General features: G+C 37.5%; 3 protein-coding genes across 3 annotated transcripts; all 3 read right to left on the minus strand.

Annotated features, from left to right (window-relative positions):
• Positions 1 to 3,112: 3,112 nt before the first annotated feature.
• LOC139722608 (collagen triple helix repeat-containing protein 1-like) lies at positions 3,113 to 8,636 on the minus strand. The gene is made up of 4 exons (XM_071633909.1): positions 8,631 to 8,636; positions 4,758 to 4,907; positions 4,090 to 4,294; positions 3,113 to 3,258 (listed from the first exon to the last, which is right to left on the minus strand). The coding sequence occupies exons 1-4, from the start codon at positions 8,634 to 8,636 to the stop codon at positions 3,113 to 3,115; spliced, it is 507 nt and encodes a 168-aa protein (XP_071490010.1).
• Positions 8,637 to 9,694: 1,058 nt separating this feature from the next.
• On the minus strand, positions 9,695 to 14,747 carry LOC139722609 (collagen triple helix repeat-containing protein 1-like). Its single transcript, XM_071633910.1, has 5 exons — positions 14,687 to 14,747; positions 13,004 to 13,029; positions 11,600 to 11,749; positions 10,249 to 10,453; positions 9,695 to 9,840 (listed from the first exon to the last, which is right to left on the minus strand). The coding sequence occupies exons 1-5, from the start codon at positions 14,745 to 14,747 to the stop codon at positions 9,695 to 9,697; spliced, it is 588 nt and encodes a 195-aa protein (XP_071490011.1).
• Positions 14,748 to 14,873: 126 nt separating this feature from the next.
• LOC139722610 (collagen triple helix repeat-containing protein 1-like) lies at positions 14,874 to 18,551 on the minus strand. Its single transcript, XM_071633911.1, has 4 exons — positions 18,471 to 18,551; positions 17,952 to 18,101; positions 15,721 to 15,925; positions 14,874 to 15,019 (listed from the first exon to the last, which is right to left on the minus strand). The coding sequence occupies exons 1-4, from the start codon at positions 18,549 to 18,551 to the stop codon at positions 14,874 to 14,876; spliced, it is 582 nt and encodes a 193-aa protein (XP_071490012.1).
• Positions 18,552 to 19,616: the final 1,065 nt, after the last annotated feature.

A 19,616-nucleotide genomic window follows, 5' to 3' on the forward strand; every position in this document is an offset into this window, starting at 1 on the left:
GTCAATTTCATCGTGGCAGCCACAGCGCGAATCACATACTTATCTGTACATGTAGAATTTTTGTTTCATCTCGTGTTTGCAAATGTAACATTGTCTGTATCTTTCTTTGATTGTTTTGAAGTCCATTGATTTGAAACCGCATGGCATGCAAACCCATAGATGCGTTTCCCCCTTGACGCAAATAACCGAGAAATAATACGATCTAAAAGAAAGACCCTTGTCATCGACAATGCATTGGCATCGTAAATATAAAAGTGAGGGCGCCATAGCTTTCAAATCTACGGAGCCCTTCAAAAACCATGCACACGTCACGTGTGGCGAACGGCGAGCGTAATGCCAGAGCAACCATGATATTTTCGAAACTTATACCACCATTTCGTCTTTTATCATATTCAAGATCTACGCTAAGAACGAATAAAGGTCCGTTACCTTCAACAGATGTGTGTGATAAACCGAATTTCCAGTGATTGCATCAAATACCCAAGAAACGGTGACTTTTGTGAAGGCCAATCAGAGGGCGATCTAAGTTCATGAGTTTTGTATAGTCCAGCCTCTGAACTTTTTCTCCTGGCGGAAGAAGGGCTTCGGGTCGCTCGATCAGAGGATTTGCACCATCTCAGTCTGTCAGGAACGGAAATATGTACCGATAAAAAAGGGACGGCATCCACAGTTGTGACTTGTTGTTGTTGTTGTTGTTGTTGTTCTTGTGTTAAAAAGGGAAATTGAACCCTATCAAAATTAATTTGCCCCAAACAATACTGTCATCAAATCAGACCACAATATTTAATCATAAACAAATCGAACATTATTTTTTACATTGTTATGAAATATATTAATCTCCACGAGGGAGCGCATAATGATCGGGTGGTCTTGGGTTAATTCTTGCTTGGATTTGGTGGTCTTGTCTCTATCATTTCCATCTCACAAATGTCTCTCATCATTAAGATTACTGTTGCAAGGTTAGTCCTTTGAATATTTTCTTTCACTAAGAATAGCAACATTGTCGTATCAGTAAAGTTCTTCAGCAATATTAGACTTCTTTGAATCATCGGTTATTTTCTTCGGTTGAATGTTCTGATCTAAAAACCTACACATATGATAGGAAGTCGTCTATTTATAATTTCTCTCAAACTCTGACTTATCTATTTTTTTTGAAGCCATATGACTCACTTCAACTTTAAAAACTTTTCAATACGTTATAATAACCTAAATATTACATTGTACTTTGGCAAAAACAGATGATGGTTGAGCAACGCAATATAGAAATGATAGGAAAGCCATGAGGAAATCACAATAATAGTTTATCGATTTAATCTCCAGTATTGGAAATGACGTCACATCTTCGTATACATGTACGTACAAACTTTTCTTTGTTTTCTTCAAAAGGAGTCTCTTTGAAACTTACACTAAAACACACGCTGGAAAGAGCTTGGCATATTTACACATGAATCTAATAATATATCACTAACTTGTTACCACCTGTTCAACCAATCAAACTGTGCAATTAAGTCGTACTTATATCAATCGCTGAATTTTCACTCCTTTAACAATGAGAGAAACCTAAGAATATTTCGGAATCGAGAAGAGAAACGACTAAAACTGAATCCTCAGCACATCACGTTTGGGCTCAGAACTTAAATTATTGATTATTTCGCGAACATTTTCTTAAACTCAGTCCAACAGATAAAATATTTAATGTCATTTAACATCCAGATTTCTTTATTTCGAAAAGTTTTCCTCTTTGACGCATTCTGACCTTTAAAAAGTCACCACCACACGTACCTTACTCTTTACACATTTCTGACATTTCTTTTTCTTTTTCTTTGCTTTTTCTTCTTCATCATAAACATCTCGATTCTAAAAATATGTAATATCTGTGTACAGAAGAAAAGAATAAACAAATAAAAAACCGTTTGAATCTTTGAATATTGAAACTGCCATTTTTCCTGCTTATTAGCCGCAGCTTGTATAACGTTGGACACATTATCGAATAAACGACAGCACGGCTGATATTCTTACTTCTGAATATCCACAACGAATGCATATCGCTATCTTGTTAATGGGGTAATTTGATATTTTTTACCTTGTTCAGTTAAAATAAAGACCCTGTCACACTACAGGGAGCAAAACTAACGTGTGACCAACTCTGTTGAAATTTTTGGTGTGCGTTGGCGTAAGTTGTCATTCGTGACAAGTTTGACTTACGTTGTACATATGCTAGTATTGAGCCCCTCCCCCCCCCCCCAAAAAAAAAAAAAAATGGCTTGCAAATCTAACCAATTTGCAGGTATTTTGTCTACATCAATTTTTTTTTTTTGGGGGGGGGGGAATACGACACTCTATAGCGTAAATTTGCTCTATAAACTGCAAAAAGAAGGCCGTTGGAGAATAGAACGATATCTTAAGAGTAAAACACACTATTATTCTATGGAACATGTCGAACCAATTCACCAGTTCACGCAAATTTACATTTTGTTCATAAATCACTCCGGCAATAACTGTTATGGTCAAAGCCAAGATATGAATATAAAGCGCATGAGGAAACTGCGTTTTTAAATGTTGAGCCTATAACATCACGTACACATGGTTGGTGACGTCCTCAATGGCTATCCAACACTGCTCGACATCAATATCGAAGCATACAACGATGGTACTTGGCGAATGCCATTGAATGAGCAGTCGACAAGTATGCCCCCCCCCCCCCCCACAAAAAAAAAGTCTTCTTTGTCTTGTACAGAATCAATTTTACACCCAATCATAGCACGTGGGATCCGTATGGTAACAAGAAATATCAGGAATGTACGCACTGTCAAACAGACACAAATTATATGTAAGGATGAAATATCAATGACTTTTTAACAATGATTCGTGTTCCATGTTCGGATGCAATTATCAAAAATGTTTGATCTTCGGATCTTTCTAAGATTGTTTTTTTTTTTCATCGGTACGGCGTATTTTATAATGTAAGCGGAGGAGACATTATCATGATGATGAAAATTTATATATCGCTGGCCTGGGAATAAATGCGGAAGAAAGAGTTTATTAACAATGCTGGGAAAGGTTCAGTCTTTATTTGTTTTGTGTTCTTGTTTTGGTTTCCTTGTGTCACCCCTCAGTAGTTAGATGCTGGGACTTCCTTGATGATGATCCTTGAGGCGCTGTTCCATCCCGTGTAGGCGTCGTAGTCCCCGTACCCGGAGCAGTCCCCGACCATGAACTTCACGTCCACGCTGCCTGCAGCCACGTTGTGACAGTAGCCTATCATTTGACATGGGTGAAAAAATATGCAAATAATGGTCTCCCGTAGTCCTATCGACTGATTTGAGCAAATTTGAAATATCAATAGTTTCATATTTTCTTTCAAAAGTAAATCTTTACAACATAAGTCTTTTTTATAAGATGATATCAAAAGTAATTCGCCTGTGTGGACGTAAAGACCTAGTTTTCTTGGACTGTCCAACGTCAAAGCCCACTGGCATACCAACACACGCGCGAGCTTTCAGTCCATTTCACGTCCGTTAGCTACGCTTTGTTCCTTTAAGCCAAGTACACTTTTCATTAAACGTTCGATCGATGTCTTCTTTACATGTTTTAAATGTTCATGCGTAATCGTGTTCATTGGTTTTGAATATTTTGTAAAGCATATCTTGGTTGTGATAACTGTTACTCTTCATGTCTTTTAATCTTTTCGTAGGGGACCCAATATGTGTTCAGTGTAATTGTTATTGTCTGTATGTTTGAAAAGTATCCTTTTAGGTTCTTACCTACTGTGAAGACAAAAATTTTCGCGAATTTCAAGAGAAGCCAAGATTCGCAAAAACTTGAAATGCATGCGAAATTTCTGGTCTACATTATGTATTGAATGCCAGTAGTAATTCGTAAAAACTTCATTCAGCGAAAGAGACCGTCCGCTTCAATCCGCAAAAATGTCATGCCAGAGATATTTCTGGGTTTGTAGTACGTAGTGAACTTTTTCTGTTGTGAATTTTACTGCTGGCACTGAGCTGCACAAGCTTGAATTGTTAAAACAGCTTTAAACCAACCCAAATCTACCTCCAAGTCGACACAAATAGGACATTAATAACTTACCTTGAATACTCCTGTGCCGGTGAAGATTCATGTAGTAAGTGTTTTCCTGGTAGACTACGCCGTCAATGGGAGTGGGAGAACATTCGTCGTCGTTGAAGGTAAAGTACCATCGCTTGCAGCAACCGGTACAGCCGTAGAGACGGATGTTTCCTCCGTAGTAGACCCATAAAGCCGAACTGCTTTCTTTCTTATTAAACGTACACGTCTGAAGAAAGAAAAAACAAAACAACCAACAAAACAAACAAGGAAATGCAGTTATTCTAGTAGAGCCATTGGTTAGGTTACCTGACCGGCAGAGCCTCTTTCTCACTGATGAGAGTGAAGAACAATTAAAAAAAAAAAAACATCATGGAAGCAGACAAAATCGCATGAATAATCAAGTTCAAGTTCAAGTTCAAATTTATTTTCATTTCCATCAAATAAACAGAGAAAATTATATACAATGTATAAGCAGAACATATTTGTAATATTTGCAATAACGCGAATTAGCAAAATACATGTGATAATGAGTAACAAAATGAAGAAACATAATTGTTTTCAAATTACGGCGCAATATCTTTTTTGTTCTCAAAATGACGTTAGGTATCTTTAAAACCTTAAATAATTCCAATGTATGGATTGGACAACGATGAACATTAGTAACATTACTGGTGTACCAAGAAACTTACGTAGATTGTATCGTAGTCGTTCCCATTGGCAGAATACCAGGCACACTGTTTCCAGTTGTTATACTCGAGGAGTTCCCCCGGGCCCGCATCTCCGGTAGCACCCTGTGGCCCTGGGGGTCCGGGAGGTCCCACCGGTCCTTGAGCGCAAGACTAAAACAAACAATTGCATTAACTATCTCTGGACCACCGAAATCTACGGGCCGTGTCACACCTTTCCGGGCAAGCCTTGCGTGCGCCTTGCGAAGAACAATTTTTACTACCCGGAGCCGGAGGTCCCCCAGATGACCCGCACATGACAGTACCTAGCACGTATCTCACCCTTGGTCGCCCGGAGGTGCGCACGTAAATCTTTTCACCCGCATCTATGTTTAGGCCCTGTCACACCTTTCCGGGCAAGTTACGAGGGCTTGTTGAGTGTAGAGATTTTCCAGCATACCGGAAATTCCTGAGGGCGGACAAGGATTTGAGCGAGTCAGTGCACGTGTCTTACAAGCTGGACGCTCTCTAATTAAGTTCTACTTGCGGTTATTCTGTGTGACCTGCGTGCCAGGCGCGTGGGGCTGATAACTCAGTGAAAGAATTCCTCTGAAGGAATGGCAGAAGTCCCACAGAATGTCATTATCTTGGCTGCATACGGGGACTGCGAAGAACTGTGTGGGAGTTGTCTTCGAGGTGCTGCCGCTAAGGGCCTCCTACTGGCGTTCTGCGTGGACCTCTGCGGGCAAAAGTTTTGGTCATGCTCAAAACTTGGCTGCGGGTAAATCGGACTTGCGTGCGCACCTCCTGGCAACTATGGCAAGATAGGTACTGCCAGGTGCGGACCAACTGCGGAGAGCTCCGGGTAGTAAATTTTTTTTTCCCCTTAAGTCAACCCGCAAAACTCCCCCAGATACGGTATGAAAAGGCCTTGAGCATGCTCAAAACTTGTTCCGAATGAGTCGCGGGGGTTCGCCCGCAGAGATACACGCAGAACACTAGTAGGAGACCCTTACCGGCAGCACCTTGCGGGCAACTCCAACGCAGGTACTTCTCGGTACCCGTAAGTCGCTCGTAACAGAAAACGGATCGGTTTCAAAGCTCTCACGCAGGTCACACGGAATACACGCAAGTAGAAGGTAAGTAGCACGAGTCTAGCAGGTAAGACACAAGTGCAAAACTCGCAAACATTCTTGTCCGCCCGCAGAAAATTCTCCTGCGTGCTGGAAAATCCCTACTCGCAACAAGCCCGCGTAGCTTGCCCGGAAAGGTGTGACACGGCCTTAAGACTTAGCATCAAAATGTTAATGATAAGAATGAAATATTGATGAAAGCACTCAGTATTATGAATTTAATTTGAATGAAAGATGTATGATCAAGTAAGTGTAGCACACCATCGAAAAGAATTCTTAAGTAATCTACCTTCTAGAAAAACAGTCATCAATCTACAGTTTGTCAATATTCAAATGGTCAAACGAAAATGGTTTTTCTATATTGAAAGTAATTGAAACGTTAGATAGAGGAAAACCAATTTTGATGGCACTATATACGCATGTTTAATTTTGTGATAAGTGTGTCTTTCGTCATAACTGCTTCGGAAATTTCGGAAAAATGTCTTCCAGAGGTTTTTAGGTAAATAATTCAAACGTGACCCGGCAATGTGTATCAAAGGAACTAAACTCCGCAGGGAAAGACTTTCGCCAAATTTTGACATCTTCTGGTTTTCGATGTTTACCCTATCCTGATTATATGAGAGGCAGCACGGTTACCAAAAGGTATCACTCCTGATAATGACTTCACTTTAAAAAAAAAAAAAGAAATCACTTTACACTGTTTTCGGATTACCAGACTGCATTTACCTATGTAGTAAGTTTCTCTGTTTACATGGCAGTACTTTGATGATTTTAATACTATATATAGCCAGGGATGTGTATGACACCTTAATGTGACATATCAGGAAGAGTTAAATTAGATCAAATTCATTTCAATTCAGTAATTCTTCATTTGCTCATTTATAAACATCTGTATTAAAAAAAAACCATATCACAGTTATGAAAATAAAAGGCCTTCTCTTTCTTTCGAAAAAATGGAAATGTAAAAAGTAACATGTTATATTGTCAACTGAGCAGTAACACATGTCAGAATGTCGAGAAGTGATTTTTTTAAGTGATGCTTAGCATCATCCAACAACACACGCGCGAGCACACACACACACACACACACATACACATATGCATGTGATTATATATCAAAATACATATATATATATATATATATATATGTATGTATATATATATCCCTGTCATCCCTGTCATCCCTGATGAAGAGGAAGGATCCTCGAAAATTCGGATTATTCATTGAATCAAGATTGGCTTTTCATGCATTCCTCTGTTGTGACATTATTATTGCTATTTCTAGTACTGCCAATACGCGGAGCAACTACAATATATATATGTATGTATATATATATATATATATATATATATATATATATATATATATGTAAAGACCTGAAATATGACAGGCCTTCGTAACGCAGTAATTGTTACATTTCCTAAGTGCATGTGACAGAATTTTAATGGCGATTGTAAGATCATTCTTCAATATTAGAAATCGAGTCTTCAGAGCTAAACTCAGATAAAAGGAGATATCTGCTTCGTTAATATCACTAACGGAGTAAAATTCGTGATACCACATTAGCTATACCAAGAGTGAAATTGATAATATCAAGAACTTAATTTGTAGTGTGTAAAAGTGGTATCCTCTTGGAATGCAAAGTCTTTTTCAATGTCAAAAATGGAATCTATGATATCACGAATCTATGTATTATCATTAACTGTATACTTGATACTTGATATGAAAGAATGAATAATAATAGGACTTATCATAAGCCCAAATAAGTATTTGTATATACAAAATGTCACCTTATTTTAATCTTGAAAAACAACTATGATGTAGAATCATACTGAAATGAATCGAAATTAATGTCAATTTCTATATATAAAACATTGCTGACAAATCTACCTCTCCATACAAGAATTTCGAATCCCCTTAGACTTAAAGAGCACTCAAAAGCATCATAAACAATGCACACACCGGAAAAAAAATAAGCAAAACACATATAACAATAGCTTTCATTATTATTTTTTTAAAACCAGGTTACATTGTGACAAGAAACTTTTATTTAAAAAAAAACTTACCGCTCCCCATGCATGAATACATGGAAGAGTGAAACCGAGTAAAATGATGAGGCTATACAGCATTTCTTCGATTCGAGCAGCTTGATTTATTCCCGAAATAATTCCATCAGTATACTTTAAAAGAAGATTAGCGGACGAAGCTGGATAGTTAGAATATCAAATCTCATCTACCTATCTCGTGCGAGACACTTCTCTTGCTAGAGGTGTTATGAAAGGAATCCCTCTTGTTCATTACTCAGAGAAAGTGCATTGTAAAGGCAATCAATACGAGCCATAAGTATGGCTGACTGTCACCGTGTGACTATCATACAGTGTACTAGTATACAGTTTTTCAGGTCTGGGTTAATCAATATGCATAGGCACAAGTATTGCAGAGTGTTTCGATTATGACGCAACAATGGACCTGTTGCTATACGTATAACGCATATTGGTGGCCTTGAGAGATGCAGTCACAAAGAAGAAAGGAAATTGGGAACAATATTGTCTAAAAGTGTGCCTGAAGTCTACCTCTGATTGACAAGATCTAGTTTTTGCAAACTTATAGATAATTTTTGACATATTGATATGTATAAATGTTTCGATGCCCCCACTTTTTTTTAGCACGATTATGATTAGGGCGATAATAGAAAACAAGTCAAGTCGTATTTATTTGTTTTTCTTGAAGGATTATAACAGCAATGGATGAAGATCTTCTTACCATCATGGTTAACATTCTTATACTTCATTGTACTTTCTGAGGCACAAGATAGAATATTTCCCCTACGACTAATTTAGACTTCAAACAAACAGCTTAGCTTAAGTGCCTCCAAATCAGGAATTTCAACAGTGAATTTCAGATGATGAAATACAATCTATAAATGTTTTTAATGAAGATTATGTCTTGTAATTAGCTGAATTCAAGTCAGTTTATTAGATAGATGGAAACGGAAAGATGTTGTAACTACAATAGACATTGATTATTAGACCATGTTTACTCGGAAGGAGCAGTAATTTTGTGCTAAGGGCTTACGCTGGCTTCGATGTCTTCCAAACAATCACAGACAAAATTCTTTCTACAGATTCCGTAAAAAGTTATGTTTAGATTAATATTATTGGTGATCTTCTTCATTAAAACTGCATCATAGTTATGAGGTACATAGTAGGTTAAAAAAAAAATATATATATATGTATTTTAAAGCACAATTTCTAGCTTTCAAATTATTGTATTGACATATACACTGCTCTCTTCAATACAAATATTGTACTTATTCATGGATGTCCTGATAGTGCAGAAAACAGTAGGCGAAAGCTCACACAAGGTAAATAGATTTTTGATTGTGAACTAGTGAAATTCGCATTTATTAGTGACAGTATTAGTTTAACATTTTTGTATGCCGGAGTGTGTGTATTTTTCTGTTATCACGCATTTGAACATCACGCAATATTCAGTCAGCAAGGTTCCACAGTTTCTGAAATTGGATCACAACAATATTCAACATTTCCATCAGATTACGAAGATTGTGGAGATGATGATGAGGATCTTGATTATTGTGAAGGAAAAACACATCATCAAACTGAAATGACTCAGTTGATTTGAGAAGATAAGGAAAAGATCGAAAATCAGTTTAAGCCTTATCAATGGGTCCTGCGAAACCAATAAAAACACACCCACGAAAAAGAAATATATACATATATATATATATATATATATATATATATATATATATATATATATATATATTTCCAATCTTTTTATATCATTAATCAATGCTGCCACTTCTCCTAGTAGTTAGATGCTGGGACTTCCTTGATGATGATCCTTGAGGCGCTGTTCCAGCCCGTGTAGGCGTCGTAGTTCCCATACCCGGAGCAGTCCCCGACCATGAACTTCACGTCCACGCTGCCTGCAGCCACGTTGTGACAGTAGCCTGTAACATGTACATAGACAGACAAACATAGCAGAGGAAGCGATATTTCCTTTTGTTTCTATTGGTGATGTCAAGCCTGAGGAAGAAAAACGCACGAAGAAATTAAAATTTACTTCAAATCACTGGAATATGATTTTTGATTGTATCAATACCTCACCATTTAGACCTTGCTTTAATCTTATTTTTAGACCCTGCCCTCATTTTGCGTTTGGGTGATTATGTATTTCCAAAAAGTACTTGCAATTTGTATCAAGAATTCGATTTGTTAATGTGTCGATATCTCACTATTCAAACCTTGCTTGGATCTTCAATATACCACGCCCCATTTTGCATTTGGGTGATTTAAAAAAAACTAGCATTTGGAAATGCATTTCCGAAACTAGTTGCAATTTGTATAATGTAACTCACCCTGAATACTCCTGTGCCTGTGTAGATTCATGTGGTAGGTATTTGTTTGGTATACGACGCCGTCAATGGGCGTGGGTGAGCATTCGTTGTCGTTGAAGGTGAAGTACCATCGCTTGCAACATCCGTCACACCCATAGAGACGAAGATTTCCTCCGTAATACACCCACAGAGCCGAACTGCTGTCCCGTTTATTGAACGTGCAGGTCTGGAAAAGATGCATTGATTACAATGAAAATGCATTTCCACATCGGGCCTTGATTTAAGAAAAAAAACAAACAAACGTGATTTTTATATTTTAGCATGATTCCAGGAAACAGTGATGATTACGAAATTTATCAGGAAAATTACATGACGTTCTGACGTCATGGCCTCAAAGTATCCACCCCCCCCCCCCGCAAATCTTCACTAAAACCCTTCTTTTTAACAGAAAATCACAAGATCATTTAAGATCACATTTTTTGTGTGATATCGAGATATAAAGTATAGACCTTATAGAGAAAAGGTTTAGTTGCTAAAGTGTGATTTTTATGACATTTTTTGATATCTTTATGATATCTTTGTGATATCTTTACATTTTTACGATATTTTTTATATTTTGTATATCTTTTTGCACACTTTCAGTTCTCTAACTAAGATGACATCACCTGTCATTACTAAAGCTAATATGCACATTACGCTCGCGACCAATATACCGTATTATATGAAAATATGTGAAACCGTATATTGTCATAACTTTCTCATTCTCATGTACTCATACGCACTTTGTATCCTTCCTCTGCATTAAGGTATGATTCGAAACTACATTGTATCAAACACTGACAATACAATAGTCATTCTAAAGTGTTATCTTGAGGCAACGATTCCAAGCAGAATCGAACTGCATTCACTTGTTCCCTATATCCGCTGCCGATCTTTTGCGATTTCTTTCAAAAGCTAGGGATATCTCTTTTTAAAGCCAGACGGGCAATTAGAAGTATTCAAGCAAAACCAAATCCTTATTTGTGGGGCAAAGACAAATTAGGCCATCACTCACTCCTTGAGAATTTTGTTGGAGAAATCAACATGTCATCGTTAAATTGGCACCTCTTACTGTAACTTCACATCTTTTAGTGGAGAAAAGATTACATGTAAAATAGACTTACTCATTAGATACGCACAAGAGTCAGAAAGAAAAAGACAGACGTGTTCCAATTTGAGACGGAAAGTGGGAACCGTGGTTGTCTAAAACGTGATGCTAATTTAAGACATACATTTCGAATTTAAGAGGCTTCTCAAAGTTTCCTCGCTTGATGAAAGGTGAATTTATCTTTAAGTTTCTGAGAGTTTTATTTTCCATCGTTTGCTCACTTACGTAGATTGTATCGTAGTCGTTCCCATTAGCAGAATACCAGGCACACTGCTTCCAGTTGTTGTACTCAAGAAGCTCCCCCGGACCAGATGTTCCAGACGGACCCTTCGGCCCCGGAGGTCCAGGAGGGCCCACCGGACCTTGGGCACATGACTACCAAAGACAAAAGGAAAAAAACACAAAAAAAGAAGCAAGAACAAATACAAAAACAACAAAACAAAACAAAACCCCACTCTTCCTCACTTACATCTCCAAGCAAACTTCAAAACGACAGAAAACAAAACAAACAGCCACCAGCGTCACTTGGACAACCGAGGAAAGTACTGACGTTACTGTGAATGTCATCATGTTTAAATTTATCTGGTGTTCGAGTTCAGATGTAAATATATTTCTCTTAATTTGGCGGATAAAGAACAATATTCATATTTACTCATACCAAGTAAAAGTGAAGAACAAATGAGTGCTGAATTTACTGCAAAATGCCAATAATCCAATCGTGCACAGCATACAGCTAAAAGGAATCATATACATTCAACTTCTGGCAAGTCGGTACCTCATGGAAGTTTGGAATTGTTGACCATTTACAAAAACACACACAAAAAAAATCAAAACTTAAAACGAGAACAAAATATCATTTGTACTCTTAGTATTAGTTATTGTTCGTTTGCTTTTTGTTTTTAGCAAGAAGCAAAATCTGAGGTGCTATAACGCCTTCTTATAATATAGCATGTGTTAATGGGCAATGGTCAAGACGGACGATATGTCATGGTGTCTATGTCACGATTGAAATCCTATATCAGTCCATTCTTTTTTTTCCTATCCACCATGGGCATTCACTCAAATATCAAAAGATCAATCTGCATATAAATTGAAAAACTAGAACACTTAACTGATAATGAAGGGGACTTGTCTGGAAGGTTACACATCGATGAAAAAAAATCTACATTAGGCAATGGCTCTTCCATGCGACTTGATTTTCACACCATCTCCATCAGTGCCCTTTCTCATAAGATAGAAGAGAAGATGCCAATGCTAAATGGGCAATTTGACTAATGTTGATTGTAACGGGCCGACTGGTATATTTGCCTCATTCGTTACGTAGTGAAATCATCCATAAAATTAGTGGAATACAAGATCCACCACCAAAGGAGAAAAATTCACACATCTTTCCCTCCCTGCAAACACACAAAGCACACAAAGTTTTGAACTTTATTGACTGCCCTTAAAATTCGGAATAATTCCTTGTCCCCATAAGGAACTAATTAAAAATTGGAACGCACATGTCACCAATTTCTTTTCAAACACCATCACTGCAACGCTGAATCGACGACATACGAAGCGTACACTCACTGTACGAGTTTAAGACACCAGTAGTTATACGTCACTGCTGTGACTTACAGAACTTACCGATCCCCAAGCAAGCACACATGAAACTGGGAAGAAGATCAGAAAAATGAGACAATACAGCATCTTCTTCACTTCCCAAGTGACTTTAATCCAAGAATAATTCCTTCCGCAGAAGTTCTATATATACAGGATGGATGCTAGCACGACGGAAATCCGTATTCTTGCCGAAATCTTGCTTACAAATTCATTACTAAAGTTCGCTCCTTTTCCAGGCGTTCGGAAAAGTTCCACCAAATAAGCAGTCCGATAAGTTGACTCTTTGCTAACAGATCAATTGGGAGACCAAGAGATATGCTTGATTTCATTACAACCATGTAGTTGTCGGTCTGTCGTCACTGACCGAATCAATATGTAGGTGTTTCGATTTTTTTTTGCACGATGTTACTGGTTACCTGTTCGGTTCTAACATTATTGTTCGTACACCTCACACTTAATTGGGTGTAGCCTCTGGTTTGCTACTCCATGTAGTTTTCTCAGTTTAGTAGTGTATTGTTAGATTTCTGGGGTGTAATCGAGGTCACTGCAGGATGCAGACGTTTGAATGATGGCAGACATTGCATTCCTATATTCGGCTTAACTTGCTTTTTTTTTTAACCTCCCAGTTTAAGAATACGTCTGCAACAGTCTGGTATATTCGTGCAGTCACAATAATACAATACCGTAGTTTCTTACAATTTATCGTTTGATCGACATTTCCGAATAATCAGTTTCTTAAATGTAACTTCACACCAGTTGAATAAGCTGATAAGTCTACGTTATCATTGTCTTAATACACACTCATTCATTTGAACAATTAATATATGTCACTACGACAAGAATGACGACACAACTAAACAACGCACGTAGTTTGTGCAGGGAGGTGGAAGAACTTTCTTCCACCTCCCTGGTTTGTGCAAGCACAGCTACAAAACACAACAGCTATGACCACAACACCGACACGATCTGAAGATCGATACATTCTTCTCAACGTTATTTCGTGGCGCTCTTCTACGTAACTCCTTTGTTGGGCTTGAATAGTATACTGACGAATGGCTCTACGGTCTTTGAAATAAGATCGCATCATGTGTATGCTTATAACGCAACATTACGTCTTGTAACAGAAAGGAAACGATGTTTTTTTCCAAGTTTTATACCAATACGTATTATAACTGTTTCTTTTCCTGATGTATTACAGGTGATGAAGTCTACTCATTTTATGCTTATTTGCACTCGAGGTGTATGCCGAGACAGTTATCTTCAATAATTATAATGCCATGTACTCATTTAACCCAGCGTCTAGGAACTTCTGACATCTATACTGATTAAACAAAGAGGTTAATATACTGTTTATACATCCGCAGCTGCAAACGGGTCATCAAGAGTTTTATCGCCGACGGTAATAGGCTTCGGCTTCAATTATGGGCTTTCATCCCACTCTCTTCATAGACATACTTTGTCCAACTATAAACTGAGAAAAGATGTACTCATATACTCATAAGGTTCCATTTTGAGAGAAAAATGAACAATTATGGACGGTCTTCTTTACCACTCCTTCGTGGGTATTTCGTTTCCAAGTTGTAACACCTTTGACACATCGCCAAAATCTCATGTAAGGCAACAACGTTGGGTTATGCATGCTCTACTAAAAGGCGTGTAGCTGCGTGATGAAAATTAGAAACTCTCACGTAACTAGGGTCCCTATACCAGGGTCTGTTAGCAGCATGAGGCTGTTGCGACTGATGGTGATTTCTTTCAGCGGGACCATTAAACAACAGCGAAGTTCTTTTACTGGAGATGATTCCGAGAACCTCTCTTTTTATTCAATCCCGCATTAGAGTCAGTAGCTGTATAATAAGCATGTCACTTTATTTGCTGTTGCAAAATCTGTCTTTTAGTAGTTAGATGCTGGGACTTCCTTGATGATGATCCTCGAGGCGCTGTTCCAGCCCGTGTAGGCGTCGTAGTTCCCATACCCGGAGCAGTCCCCGACCATGAACTTGACGTTCACGCTGCCTGCAGCCACGTTGTGGCAGTAGCCTGTGAGAATTGAATGAGAAATAAAGAGGACGAGTACTGTGGTATTACGCCAGATTTTCACAAAGGATGACAAATGACAAATATTCCTGATTCAAGTAATCAGTTTTTGCTGGCGTTGTTTTGATTGGCTCACCATATTTGTCTTGTAAGGCATGTTTTAGAACAGTGCTTATACTGAGGCTGAGGTTTGATGGATAAGACCACAACACTGTAGAGCCATCTTGTCTTTTTCAGTATACATGTATATGTATGAATAAAAGCTAGACTGCATGTCTATTGAGATATATTACGCAGATTTGAAATGAGTCCTACATATCTAAATTCTTGCAACCGTTGAGTCCTTTTCATTTCAAGGCCAACACTGTCTTTAACTATTTTGACGTCATCATGTTGCTAAAACATTTTATCTTGAGTTGAACTTGTCAGGGACACCATCCCAGGAACATCTAACCATGATGGATCCTCCGTAGGGTCCATGATCTAAACCGTAAGCCTCTTTCACACGAATTGGAAAGTAGTGATTTTTAAGCAAATGTCCTTCTTTTTCCTAACACGACTTGGAAAGTAGTGATTTTAAAGTAAATATCCTTCTTCTTCCGTACACTAATGATTGTGCCTTAATTCAAAGTTGAGAATGTATATCATGTTAAATATACATGATACATTCACGGTATAATAGATGTAGATAGAGATAAACTCACCCTGAATGCTTCTGTGACGATGAAGATTCATGTAGTATGTATTCGTTTGGTAGACTACGCCATCGATTGGAGTAGGTGAGCATTCGTTGTCGTTGAAGGTGAAATACCATCGCTTGCAGCATCCGTTGCACCCGTAGAGACGAAGATTTCCTCCATAGTACACCCACAGAGCTGAACTGCTGTCCCTCTTGTTAAAAGTGCATGTCTAGAACAAGCAAACCGTCAAACGAACAAACAAGTTAAAAAAATATGAAAAGCATTCTCTTCTTCTATCATGTTATTTCTCTGTAGACAAACTATTGGAAAGTATTTTACATTGTACTTAATAACGCCGTGTTCATTTATTTGCTCCCAGATTCAAATAGCGTTTCCGAATCATCCGCGTCATCTCGATATTAAGACACCGTAAAAGGAAACGTTAAAAAATTGCTGTAGTAATTTTTACATTTCAAATTTGTTCTTTCATACTTTGAATATACATTCAACTATTCCCAGTATGAATGTAAGAATCTGAAAATATTTTGAAATTCTAATCTTTCCATTTGCTTAAAAAATTGTTGTTATAATATCATATGAATTTAATAAAATCGTTCGTTTCTTAAAATGCTTAATCTCCTGCATCTTTTTTTTTTCGCATATTGCATATTGTTAGCTTCATTTTGATCACTTCAGTATTTATTGCAATGTAAAATAATAATAATAATAATGATAATAATAATGATAATAATAGTGGCTACTTGTATAGCACACAGGTCCACCTTTCAGTGCTCATGGCGCTTCACGAATGAAAAGATAGATCATACATGCATATACACATGTTCAAACGTGACAGCAAAGAAGAAAATGACAAACAACAAACAAACACATACTAACAACATAATATACCAAATAAAGAATAAAAATGTCCCGAGCATTAATGACAACACTTACAGTCCTCAGTGTGAGAGGAACAGATACGTTTTAAGTTTGGATTTGAATGTCTCTGTAGATGACAGTTGCCTTAAGTGAATACGTAACTGATTCCACAATTTTGGTCCCATAACGGAGAAAGCACGATCATCCCATTCATGTTTTACTCTGGGTTTTTGGAGTAGCAATGCATCTGATGATGAACGTAGACTTCGTGTCGGATTGTATTTTTGAACTGAGTTACTTAGGTATACGGGGGAAAAAGAATGAACTGAATGATGTACTAATAACAGAATCTTGAAAATAATCCTTTTCTCTACATGCATGTAACCAATGTTAGGAACGGAGAATTGGTGATTTGGAATCAAACTTATTAGTAAAAGTTAAGAACCGGGCAGGAGAATTTTGCAACCGTTTAAGTTTTGTGACATCTTTTACACAATAATCATGATAATGAAGTCGAAAAATCCAACCGAGAAGAAAGCATGAATAAGTATCTCAGCTGCAGATTTAGACAAATATCTCCTTATAAAACTTAAATTACGCAACTGATATCTAATATTCCGCTGAATTTGAGTTACATGACTTCGAAATGACATTTCCTGATCAAATATAACACCTAAATTACGGGCTGTTTTTGACGGAGTAATACAAGTGCTACCGATGTTGACATGACATGATTGGTAATCAACTTTACTTAACATATGCTTTGAAGCCAATAACAAAAACTCAGATTTATCATTATTCAGTTTAAGGCCATTGGATGTAAGCCAGATTTTCACGTCTTGCAAACATGCTTCAAAATGATTTTTATATTCTGTTCATTTGTCATTGCCTTGTTTACCTTATTCTCTGCTATACAAAAGACAGTGAAATGTATGTTTTGTCGAAAAATGAAAATGAATGTGAATTGAAATTGAAATTGGAAATCTACATTTCAGATCCGATTTTTTTTTTGTCTAGCATAAGTGAGACAAGTAACTTGACCTTGAGACAAGTAACAGTGGAAAGTATATTGTCTGGAAAATACAATACATGCTATTCAGAAATCACAAGAAAGGTGTTATTTGATGAATAAGGCTTTTGTGTGTATGATAATAGGTAATATTACTATAAGAACATAATGTCATACTACTGGATGTCCGATAAAGTCAAGTAGGTGATGTAATGACAATTTAGACCTTTTTTCATTGATCAAAAAGTATAGCAGAAACATTGGGTGATGATTAAAAAAAATAACAACATACAAGCAAAAATTGAGCGTTGTCAATATGCGACTGTTCTCTAAACAAACCAGAGGGGTCATTTTAAGACGCACTCACATAGATTGTATCGTAGTCATTTCCATTTGCAGAATACCAGGCACACTGCTTCCAGTTGTTGTACTCGAGGAGCTCCCCTGGGCCCGATGTTCCAGACGGACCCTTAGGCCCCGGAGGTCCAGGAGGGCCCACCGGACCTTGGGCACATGACTTAAACAAACAATAATATCATTTTTGTATAATTCAGCCAATTCAGTGTTGATTTCATTGTCAATATCGCATGAAAGTAACATGTTCAATATAAACTTCATATTAGATAACTCACACTTTTGTTGACTCTGGAAATGACGATTAATAATGGTAATCTAATACGATTTAAGTTTCACGTGATATTCCAGTAGTAGTCGTTATTATGATGATATGGTAAGCATCACAAATTGAATATTTCGCAAAAAAAAAAGAAAAAAATAGGGTAATACATTTGTTTGTTTGTTCTGCACTTTGTCATGATAGACATTACTTTATATGATAACATGAGATGTATATGTTGTTTCAATGTTCTGTTTCGATTTTACTTACCGCACCCCAAGCATCCACACTCCTCAAAGTTCCGATTAGAATAAATGACAAGACACAAATCATGGTCCTGGAATCCTTCATCGTTTTAGAGGTCTGTCTGTAATTCCACATATATTCCTGATATGACAGCTCCAACAGATTTCACAACTGGTTTAATAAATGCCGGATACACAAGGCACTGAAGAGTCTCAACTGCACTACTGCTGCAGCAAGTGCAATGATGGACTCCTATGACTTTACCCAAGGACGCGTGAAAATCTGACTACATTCAGGGCTCTTGCTCCCTAAAATATAGACTTAATCCTCACCCCAAATGGTTTATCGATTCAGTGTCCACAGCCTCGCTTTGCAAGGGGTACTTTGGTATTGTCCATTGTACTCCGTCGATAAAGGGACGTCAATACATACTTTCGTCATAATTCTACTTCATCCTAATATCTAGAGTATTTTCTATCGTTTCTGTAGGTCACTGTCATGCCATCAGTGACGGGCAGTAAAAGAATTACCTTGCCCCCTTCCCCCTTTATTTACCTGATGGGCAAGGGAGAACATAATATCTATAACAATATGCATAGATACATTTCCCAGTCCATTACTGTCACTCTGTCTTTACAAGGGGCGCAGTGTATGGTTAATCGACACAATGTCTTCAAACGATCGTTAAGCATGACACAATTGAGGTATTATTAGAGAGTAAAATAGGATCTTTGTCGCAGTGGTGTTCTAAGGCTGTTTATCCTTCGAAGTGGTTCACTAACACAGGAAGCAGATATCTTTTTTTTTTCTCACCCAGTAGCCCTCCAGCATTTCACCCTAGTCAGTCACTAAAAGATGTTACCTGTATTGGAGAAACATGTGTGAGTCTTGCTCTTGACATTAGTCCTTTTTAAACTTCCCGTCATGATGAATAAACAAGTAGGTTAAAAATTATCGCAATTTCCTTGAAGACATTGTTGTGACAGATGGGTTTCTGAAACTATACGACTTCTTAAGAATGTATCCATGCAGCATGCACGAAATACACATTTCACAATATTCAAAACAGAATAAGAGATCTTCACGGATTGTACAATGAAGCGTACCTTTTCATATCTCTCGTATAGTTGCTATATTCTTATACCTATACCGGACAAAATGTTGTTCATT

The sequence above is a fragment of the Diadema antillarum genome, unplaced genomic scaffold (genome assembly GCF_040938485.1).
Source record: "Diadema antillarum isolate AM-2024a unplaced genomic scaffold, OU_Dant_1.0 scf00000167, whole genome shotgun sequence".
In the NCBI taxonomy this organism is placed as follows: domain Eukaryota; kingdom Metazoa; phylum Echinodermata; class Echinoidea; order Diadematoida; family Diadematidae; genus Diadema; species Diadema antillarum.

Coding starts and splice junctions, on each gene's coding strand:
- LOC139722608 (XM_071633909.1), bottom strand. Junction 4,295..4,757: donor ACGACTACGATACAATCTAC/GTAAGTTTCTTG, acceptor TTCTTTCTTCAG/ACGTGTACGTTTAATAAGAA. Junction 3,259..4,089: donor CCGGCACAGGAGTATTCAAG/GTAAGTTATTAA, acceptor GTCAAATGATAG/GCTACTGTCACAACGTGGCT.
- LOC139722609 (XM_071633910.1), bottom strand. CDS start 14,747: ATGGTCCCGCTGAAAGAAATCACCATCAGTCGCAACAGCCTCATGCTG. Junction 13,030..14,686: donor CATGCTGCTAACAGACCCTG/GTATAGGGACCC, acceptor TCTTCTTCCCAG/TTTCATGTGTGCTTGCTTGG. Junction 10,454..11,599: donor ACGACTACGATACAATCTAC/GTAAGTGAGCAA, acceptor CATCTTTTCCAG/ACCTGCACGTTCAATAAACG.
- LOC139722610 (XM_071633911.1), bottom strand. CDS start 18,551: ATGAAGGATTCCAGGACCATGATTTGTGTCTTGTCATTTATTCTAATC. Junction 18,102..18,470: donor GTGTGGATGCTTGGGGTGCG/GTAAGTAAAATC, acceptor TGTTTGTTTAAG/TCATGTGCCCAAGGTCCGGT. Junction 15,926..17,951: donor ATGACTACGATACAATCTAT/GTGAGTGCGTCT, acceptor TGCTTGTTCTAG/ACATGCACTTTTAACAAGAG.